The sequence below is a fragment of the Vulpes vulpes genome, chromosome 1 (genome assembly GCF_048418805.1).
Source record: "Vulpes vulpes isolate BD-2025 chromosome 1, VulVul3, whole genome shotgun sequence".
NCBI lineage: Eukaryota > Metazoa > Chordata > Mammalia > Carnivora > Canidae > Vulpes > Vulpes vulpes.
The window spans coordinates 195,266,337-195,276,702 of record NC_132780.1 but is presented as its reverse complement, the minus strand read 5'-3'; the positions used below and the strand labels follow the sequence as shown (position 1 = coordinate 195,276,702).

Genomic DNA, 10,366 nt, shown 5'->3' with positions numbered 1-10,366 from the left:
TGAGAAAAATTGAGGCTTAGAGATCACTTGTAAGTGACAAGGGTCATAGCTCATGCTCTTAACTAAGTACATGTTTCTTCTCCTTGGGTCTAAAAATTAGAGCAGCCTCTGTACTTCCTTTTACATATTAGCCTTTCAGTGTTTTCATATATACATTCACTTCATTTACATGCTGCTTGAGGTCATTAACTTCTTTCTAGAGATTAAATGTTATATCTAGTTTGGTATCAATTTGTAAGGCCTTCCTTGCACAGCTAAAGTGGAAGTGAGCTGAATTAATGGGAAAATTAATGGTTTGGATATCATCTTATGTGGAAATAATGTTAATTTGTTATGTTAAAAACCATGTTAATCATGTTTAATTAAGCAACGGCCTTATTTTGAGAACATTGTCTGTGCCACCATCACCAACCACCACCACTGCACCACACAACTATCCATTTTCTGAGCATCATGTATGTGCCAGGAACCCTGGCTACCTGTTTCACATACATTCCCTCCAAACTTCACAACACACCAACAAAGGAGGCACTGTGGGCCTTACTTCCCAGCCAAAGAAGGATCTGAGAGAAGTCCTAGATTCTAGATCTTCACAAAGGTTTTATTCTCATCACAAGGAGACAGACCTCCAAAAAACCATGTTTAAAGATAAATTTTAAAAATGAAGATCAGTGTTTGGTCTATAACTTGACACTTCCCTGGCAGTGTGAGATAATTTCTTGATTTGGGAAGACTTGGGAGAAACTGCACATACGGTAGCAAGCTACCGAGGGACATAACCAAACCATGTCAACACAAATTTTCTCTTGCCTGCTGTCATTCTCTAAACCAGGTTTTATGATGACAGCAATAAAAAAATATCTACTAATCAGGGGCTTTTTACCTGCAGTGTTGAAGTTTCCACAGGACTCCAGCATCTCAGGGTTAGAGATACCTTTTTGTTTGTTTGTTTTTTAAAGATTTATTTATTTATTCATGAGAGACACAGAGAGAGAGAAGCACAGACACAGGAAGAGGGAGAAGCAGGCTCCCTGTGGGGAGCCCGATGTGGGACTTGACCCTGGATTCTGAGATCACACCCTGAGCCGAAGGCAGACGCTCAACCACTGAGCCACCCAGGCATCCCAGGTTGGAGATACCTTAAAGGTCATTTAGGCCGATAGTTTTCCTTCTCCCATTAGACAGCTTGGTTTTCTACTCTATTTTATTTATGAGAAGGGAGAACAGAGGCATTTTATATATATTATATATATATATATATTATATATAAGCATAGGCATAATGAGATCATATCACTTATGTCAAACTGTCAGACAATGCAGAAAGTTGTCCACGTTACATTTGACTCCACAGAGAGCAAACCATGTGTAGGTGATGAGTCAACCCTGACTGGACACCAACTGTCTAATCAGGTAACACAACTGTATACCACAAAAGTTATACAGGATAACACATTTTTAATGCTTTCTTTTGATAGAATTTCATATTTATAAGAATTGTTCAAAAAATCCCCATTTATTCTTTCCCAGATTTACTAATTATTAATATTTTGCCCCATTTGTTCTTTTTTTTACTGAACCATTGGGGAGCAGCACTTTATTGACATCTTGTCCCTTTATCCATAAATATTTCAGCATTTATTTCCTAAGAACAAGAGTTTTCAGTGTAATACATTTTTTAATCAAACCCCAAAGTTAACATAAAATCAGAATTCATTTAAAAAAATATGTTAATAAAGAAAAATACTTTGAAGAAAAATGACTTCATTTTGCACAAGAGAGGAGTTTTTTGGTGTTTTGCTTACTGTGCTACTCCTAGACTCTACCATAGATAGTGCCTGGGCACACAGCAGGCACTCCATAAATACTTGTTAATTTCCTAATTATGGTGTGATACTATATTGGCTGCATTTTTAAAAAGATTTTATTTATTTATTTATTTTAAAAAGAGATAGAGACAATTTGCAAGTGGGGGAGGGGGCAGAAGGAGAAGGGAGAGAGAATCTTAAGCAGATTCCACACTGAGCAGGGAGCCCAACGTGAGGCTCAATCTCACAACCTGAGATCATGACCTGAGCCAAGATCAAGAGCTGAATGCTTAAGTAACTGAGCCGCCCAGGTGCCCCTGTTGACTGCATTTCTAAACAAATGTTTCTAAAATAAAGCAAAGGCAACGAGAGCAAAAATACTCAATCATTTCTTTATTTCCTATAATTTATAGTTCACTAGTTACAAAAAGGAACAACTCTCAGATGTAAAGGACTCCTAGGAAATTAACTTTTTAAGATGAGACAAAACAGACGACAACGTAAGCAATTTCATGGGTGGACCTGCTTTCTCGTCAGAGGTAGCGGTTCCTGATGTATTCTCGGTACATGGAGAGGTCTTCTTTTCCAAGGGGCTGCATGATACCTTGACTGGCCTGGATGTGGGCTTGGAAGATCTCTGTAGATTTTCTATCTACTCTTGGAGGCTGAACTTCGTAGATATTGTCTTGTGAGAAAGCTGAGATAGGTGTTCTGTAAAAGGGAAGAGAAGACAAAGGCTACATGAAAGAAAATAAAGTGAAGGACCCACAGGCAGCTGTGGTCTCAAAGCACTCAAGAGCTACTGACCTTGACCAAGTGGACCTAATAACGGGTTGTAGGCCCCTCACCCCCACCCCGCATTCTCTAAGCTGGCTTCCTCTCCTGCCCAGAGGATGGAGCTGGACCAGCACCTGTCTGGGAAGTCTTCTGTGAAGCACAGGCTAGGTGGGCACCCATTCTCTGTTCCGGCAGCCCTGGGGACACCCATGTCTGGGCACCCATCTGCCTCCCTCGCATGACTGGAGTAACTTTAGGTGGGGGCTGTATATTTTTTGCTCCTTGACACATCATAGGAACTCAATGTGTTTTTTTGGTGTATTTATGGAATTCATTTATTTGTTCTAACAATTATCTATAGTTTTTAAAGAAAGATTTAGTAGGAATCAGTGAAGTAAGAGATACTAATTCCTTCCTCACATTGTAAGAAGAGCAAACGAATTTATACATGTAAAACTCGTTTATAAACGAGTTTATACATGTAAACGAGTTTATACATGTAAAACTCAGCATTATGCTAAGTAAAACTTAGCATAATGCTGGGCACACTCTAAGTGCTCAGTAAATGTGAATTATTATTAATAATTACAGGTGCATAATTTCTTATCTGCAATTCTGAAATCCCAAAAGCTTTAAGACCAAATGTCACTTTGATGGTAAAACCTGACCCAATTGAAATTCATTCAGTCGCATTTCCTAACCTGAACCAACAATATCCATTCCATTTTGTGTGAATATTAATGCGTTCAGTTATCAGACAAGTCCTCACATCACACTGGGGATGTACCATCCTGTTATGCTAACACCCCCAAAATTGTGAATTCTAAAACACCTCTGGCCTCAGGCTTTTGATAAGAGATTGTGGATCTGTAATAGGCAGGCTCCTTCCTTTCTGGGGTATTGAAAAGCACCCAAGAATCTCTTTATTCAAAAATATCCCTCCATATCCCACCATCCAGGCTAAGTTAAGGCTTGAAATTTCCTTCACCCACTGGAGAAGGTGTTGTCTCCAGAAAAGCCTCATCAAAATGCAGTTTGGTGTCTGACACAACCTTTACTCAATGAACACTGAGCACCTACATCCTTAGCTGAGAGCTGGCCTTCAAGAGATGAGTCAGTCAGCCAAGTCAGGTGTGATGCAGAATGAGCATGCGTGTAGAGTGTGGATGGAAGGCCAAGAAAGTGCCACTGATGGGGAGGACGGGAAGCTAAAATGTTGTGAGGGACTCCACACTCTACCACTTGACCCACGGCTGGCCCTGTGAGGTGGGGGATACATCTTATGGCAAGATAACAAGAGGGAGAAGATCTGAAGACTCTATTCTGCTGGGCTGGAATCTAGCCTCACTCATCATATCAGAGGCATCAGGAAGGCATCCTGATTATGTGGCTGTTTGCTTAGCTGGGACCCCTGATGCTGGGGGCGGGGGGATGCTGTCAGGAGCAGAATTGGGCCTGAGTCCCAGTAAATCTGAACCTGGAATGTCAGCATTTCAAGAGACATCAGGAAGTGGAGACACACAGTAGAAGCCAGGAGTCGTACAGTAACACCCCAATCCTCAGAGGATGCGTTGCAATCAAATGTGGATCTTTCTTACCCAGAAAACAGTCAAGGTAGCTCACTGTGCTTTGTCTTTACCTGGAACACTAGCACATCCTGCCATGGCTGGAGATGTATTACATTACATCAAAATAAAATATAGCTGGAGGTGGAATATTCTTCCTGGAAGCCAACCTCAACTGTTTTCATCTCAGGATAATACAGTTCAATTCAAATTTGGTATATAGTTTGTGAAATACCCACATTTTTTAAAAGCACTTAAATTATTTCACACAATCTTAGAATGTAACCTTATCTAAGTAAATAAAAAAAAAAAAACAAAGGAAAATGATTTACTCAAAGTTAAAAAAAAAAAAAAGACCAAGGTGAAAGAATCCTGAGATGTCTGAATCTCCATCTGTCCTCCAGCCTGGCTGCAGTGCTTTCTTCGAAACACACAAGTTACAGTTATTCTGATGTCTGTGGAGAACACGCTGTGATGGTGAACAACTAGGATGATGAATACGTGAACTCTTCTCAATTTTCCCTCATAAAAACATGCAACTCTCCAGCCATTTATATAATTCACACTGAACTGTTAGAATTCTTTAATGGTTGATAATATTTAGGGTCAAACCTTTTCAATCTGAACCTTTAAAATGAAGACTCCATTAGGCTTTTTAGAGATTCTCCTCAAAGTACCAGCCAGAGCAACTACTCCTGAACCACATCACCTATACCTGTCTAGAATCTTCCCCTTCTCAAATCCCTTTTTCATATAGTATCTTACTTAATCTTCACACTTGCCCTGGAGGCAGGAAGCACTGGGATTATATGCTCCATTTCACAGATGAGATATTTAAAGTCAATTTTAAAATGGGACCAATGGTTTCTATCCTGTCTTGGAAGCCAGACCTTTGCCCAGAACCCTCTGTGCATCAATGAAGACCTTTCTGGCAGAAATCACACCAGACACCCAAAAGATGCAGGAAGAGGCTATCTTGGGTACTAAACCTTAATGAGGCTTAAGGGGAAATGCCAAGTGACCAAGTCATTATTTTGTCCTTCTGCAGAGGCCTCGGCTGAATATACAGGTGGGCAGACTGGGGAATGTAATAGCACCAGGAAGCACTGGGATTATACCCTCCATTTCACAGATGATATTTTTTAAATAAGATTTTATTTATTTATTCATGAGAGACACACACACAGAGAGAGGTAGAGACACAGACACAGGCAGAGGGAGAAGCAGGCTCCATGCAGGGAGCCTGATGTGGGACTCGATCCCGGGTCTCCAGGATCACGCCCTGGGCTGAAGGTGGCGCTAAACTGCTGAACCACCAGGGCTGCCCACAGATGAGATATTTAAAGCCAATTTAAAATGCCTGTGGACATAGGGCTGGGACAACCATGAATGGGGCCATAGACCAGCCATTTCCACCCAGTGCCTTTACTTGCTTACCAGTAAATCAATCAGGAGTCCTCACCCTACTTCTTCATAAACTGCTTCACCGTCATGTGGATGCCTGACATTTCACTAAGTCTGAAATATCAGCCTGAAATGGCATCAGATCGAGTGGTGGGTGGGTTTTGGGCTCCAGCACCACCTCACTATGGTTTCAAAACAATGTAGGGAGTCAGAAAATGCATCAACTATCCTCTTTGTCCTTTTTATTCTTCTAGATTCAAAGCCTGTATTAATCAACAAAAATGTTGATATTAAAATGGCTCTTACTGGGTTTGGGCTGGAAAGAAGCTTAAGATATACTCAATATTTTTGGCATAATCAGAAAAATGAGGAGGAAGAGGCAGATTCAGAGAAACTCGTTTCTTCATTTTACTCAGACATCAAGATGCCAGTTTCAATGAGCTCCCCATGGTCGTAAGGCAGGGGTTCTCCAAGTGTGGTCCCCAGGCCAGGCGTGTTAGCATCACCTGGGAACTTGTTAGAAATCTAAATTCTCAGGCCCTACTCCAGACCTACTGAATCAGAAACTCTGAGGGTGGGACCCAGCAAAGATGTTTAATAAGGCTTCCTGGTGATTCTAACACTTGCTAAGTTTGAGACTCTTTGGTCTAAGGAGGCTAAAATGTATCTAAAATGCTAAATAAGATTTATTTTTGGTCAGTCAGTAGCACTGTACATGTTTAAACCAGAAACCTTTTTTCAAATGATATACTACCACTAACCTTCCATCAACAATGATAATTTGATGTTTAATTGTAAATATATAAGCAGTGATATTAGATGCACCACACATTGCCTAATGAGGAGACACGTTTGATTTTCCCCATTGGCTTACACACCATTTCCAAGGTGGGAAAGAAACACAAAAACATCCAAAACCCTCACAAGGGGCCGCTGGTCAGCACCTTGTCTCTGAGGGTATTGGAGAGAGATGGATAACTCAATAATGCTTTAGAAACTACACGGAATAGTCTTTTTATTAGCTTAGATGGCATCTGTTTCTAGATTAAAAGACCAGTACTTAAACACTAAATGATGTGGAAATTGTGAAACTACTTTCTTTTATTCATTCCGGTGGAGAGAGCTAGCTTATTACTGCACTTTCATGGTGGAAAAGATGGTTCCACTTTTCTCTCTTGGCCATAAACAGAGGGAATGTTGTTTTCAACTTGTCCTCGGAGCCCCGTAAAGGGATAAGACCTACTGCCCCTAATTCAAATGCCAGTAGTATTTCTGGAGATAAAATATTATAATTACAAATGTGCAGGCTCATTTCTTTTTATCTACAGAACCTCATTCCATCTTCAAAGAAGAGCTCTGTATTTCCCCTCAAGGAATGTAACAGTCTTATTTAAAATAATATATTTGCCAGTTCATTTATGGGCTGCTTAACCCATACCTCTTTGGTACACTCAAACACCAAAGATCGATGACACTTGGCCTTAACTGCAATTCCCATTCACAGAAGAGAAACACTTCAGGCAGAAATTCATAAGATGCACCACATGTTCTTAAAGAAAATTCTTGCTTGTGCCTTTTTATGCCTTTTCTTAAATGTGGTATTCCTCACTTGGTTATATTATATGACCATGTCTGACAATAACCGTATCTTACACTTGGATGTAGAACTAATGTCTGAATCTCCTTTAAAGTTCAATTCCTATTGAGGCTTTTTTTCCTAACACATACAGAATACTCAATAAACATGCTGCTCTGACAGGAAGATATTTAATTGGTCAGATTGAAATGTCTTCTGAATTCAGTTATGTCATGGTAATTTGTGGCTGGCGATAAAAAAATGGGACAATATTTGTATAATTTCAATAATACTATCCAGGTGATGATGCTTTTGCATATGTTAAAAGGTTATAGCTTCCCTATGATTAGCATTTTGGCATATATCAAATCCCATTTGGCATTTCCAGAAAATTTAGTAATGGTTCTGGTCACAGAATATCTTTCCCCTTCTGTTGCCATCACAAACTCCAGGTTCTATGTTTCTTTCACATCACCAAATAACTCTTTGTTGGTCGTAACTGATCATTAGGTCATTTCTTTCATCATTTCCTCTGCTTTCTGAGAGAAAACTCTAACGAGGCCAGGTTCAAAATTGATCGGATGCTTCTGGTCTCGGTGGAGTGAAACCTCAGCAAATGCCTTAAAAGCACCAGCCCTTGATTATTAGTCTATCTGTCTTTCTGTAGGTTTTACAATTAGAAAATAATGGCCCTTACCTAACCAGCAGAGGAGTCTATGGTACACATTGCCATGAAATAAATTTCTCTCTCTCTAGCCTTTACTACTGCTCAGAGCCTTCAGCCCTCAGTGTGTGGATGCCAATCTTACATTTTTTTTTTGGACGATCCACTGCTTCTCTTTAGTTGCCTTATTAGCTTGCTGGTATCTTTCCAATAAGGTACTCGTATATTGAAGCCGAGTCATGAATCTATTTTACCAAGATGATGGGGCGAGAATGTGTCTGCTTTATCATGTTAAAAACTCAAGAGAATGTTGTGCATTACTTACACTCTGTGCATAAGTATAGACACCTAAATCCAAAATGTAGCTCTTAGATGCCTAACTCTGGTAAACGAACAAGGGGTAGTGGAAAGGGAGGTGGGTGGGGGATGGGGTGACTGGGTGATGGGCACTGAGGGGGGCACATGACAGGATGAACACTGGGTTTATACTGTATGTTGGCAAATTGAACTCCAATAAAAAATATACAAAACAAACAAACAAAAATGTAGCTCTTAAACTATACCCATCCAATATGGTAACCATTAGCCACATGTGTCTACTTAAATTTAGTTAAAATTAAATAAAATTTAAAATTAGCTTCTCAGTAGCACTGGTCACACATTTCAAGTGTCTGCTAGCCACATATAGCTAATGGCCACTGTCTGACACAGTGTAGATACAGATTATTTCTATCATCACAGAAAGATCTATTGGAAAGACTTAGAACCTCTTTCCTATTATTCTTTCCTCATAAATTCTGTGTACTTTTATGTCTCTCTAAGCCCATTACCCTAATAAATCTCTGTATACCATTTCTTATTCTCTGATCTTTTATTTATATATTTATTAGGAATATTTATATACTTACTAGGAATACGAACTCCATTTTGATCACCTCTTTATCTCCAATGTCCAGAGGACCCCTGGCATATGGTAAGTGCTCAAAAGTTATTCATTGACTCCTAACTCTGGGAAACGAACTAGGGATGGTGGAAGGGGAGGAGGGCGGGGGGTGGGGGTGAATGGGTAACGGGCACTGAGGGGGGCACTTGACGGGATGAGCACTGGGTGTTATTCTGTATGTTGGCAAATTGAACACCAATAAAAAATAAATTTATTATTTAAAAAAAAGAATGAATTAATGACATCTGGTTAAGGATTAAAGTTTTACCTTGGTTTTCTAAATTCAGAACCTGAATTCATTGTGATTTGGATTACTTGAGATGACGAGGAGGTTAGGGTTTCCCACTAGAAGCCTTGCTCCTAAGTTCCTTTCTTCAGATAATCCATATGTGGACAAGGCAACTGAGGGCAGGCTGGAGTGCCTTCTAGCAGGGTAATGCCATCAACATTGGTCATAAAACAATGGTTAGGCAGAAGGGGTGAGTCCTTATTCTCTAGAGGTGAGAGAACAGCGACTCAGGCAGATTAACAAAGTTAATAAATGGCATGTGTCAACCTTCAAATCACCTCCAATAAAACAAAAGGCAAAACACAGCCCTCTATTTGGGGATCCGAGAAAGCAGGCACTGCCTCTATTCCCTTTCACAAACCTGTCATGCCAATTTCAACACTGGCTGTATGGGTCAGCCCTCGTTATTTGCTGCCTTGCTCCTCTTAGGGTGCTTTCACATGTCGTCGGGTATATACATGTGATATCATAGAGTGAAGGTGACAGGCTTGAGGGGCAAAGTCCTTACCCATGTGTTGGGAAATTAAACCATGTTATTACCTGCTGATGACATTCTAAACATTATCAAGGTAAAGAAATTAATTTACTTTTTTATTCCTACTAAAAGACAGTAAGTCTATATTAACACACAAAATGCTATGAATCTATGGGACCCATGGGTGGCTCAGTCAGTGAAGCCTCTGACTCTTGATTTCAGCTCAGGTTGTGATCTCGGGCTCAGCAGATCGAGCCCTCCCTTGGGCCCTCTGCTCAGTGGGGAGTCTACTTCTCCCCCTCTCCCTCTGCCCCTCCCCCTGCTTGTGCACGTGTACACATGCTCTCTCTCAAATAAATAAACCTTTTAAAGATTTATTTATTTGAGAGAGAGCGTGTGTAAAATCCTAGAGGAGAACGCAGGCAACACCCTTTTTTGAACTTGGCCACAGTAACTTCTTGTAAGATACATCCATGAAGGCAAGAGAAACAAAAGCAAAAATGAATTATTGGGACTTCATCAAGATAAGAAGCTTTTGCACAGCAAAGGAAACAGTCAACAAAACTCAAAGACAACCTACAGAATGGGAGAAGATATTTGCAAATGACGTATCGGATAAAGGGCCAGTTTCCAAGATCTATAAAGAACTTATTAAACTCAACACCAAAGAAACAAACAATCCAATCATGAAATGGGCAAAAGACATGAAGAGAAATCTCACAGAGGAAAACATGGACATGGCCAACATGCACATGAGAAAATGCTCCGCATCACTTGCCATCAGGGAAATACAAATCAAAACCACAATGAGATGCCACCTCACACCAGTGAGAATGGGGAAAATTAACAAGGCAGGAAACCACAAA

General features: G+C 40.2%; 1 protein-coding gene across 1 annotated transcript in view; it reads right to left on the bottom strand.

The window, feature by feature from the left end:
* Window positions 1–2,185: 2,185 nt before the first annotated feature.
* The window catches only part of FIG4 (FIG4 phosphoinositide 5-phosphatase), a 124,756-nt gene continuing 116,575 nt past the window's right edge, over window positions 2,186–10,366 (bottom strand). Inside the window, exon 23 of the mRNA XM_026005797.2 lies at window positions 2,186–2,518. Coding sequence (XP_025861582.1) covers window positions 2,341–2,518 — 178 coding nt within the window. The 3' untranslated portion in view covers window positions 2,186–2,340. The remainder of the gene's footprint in view (window positions 2,519–10,366) is intronic.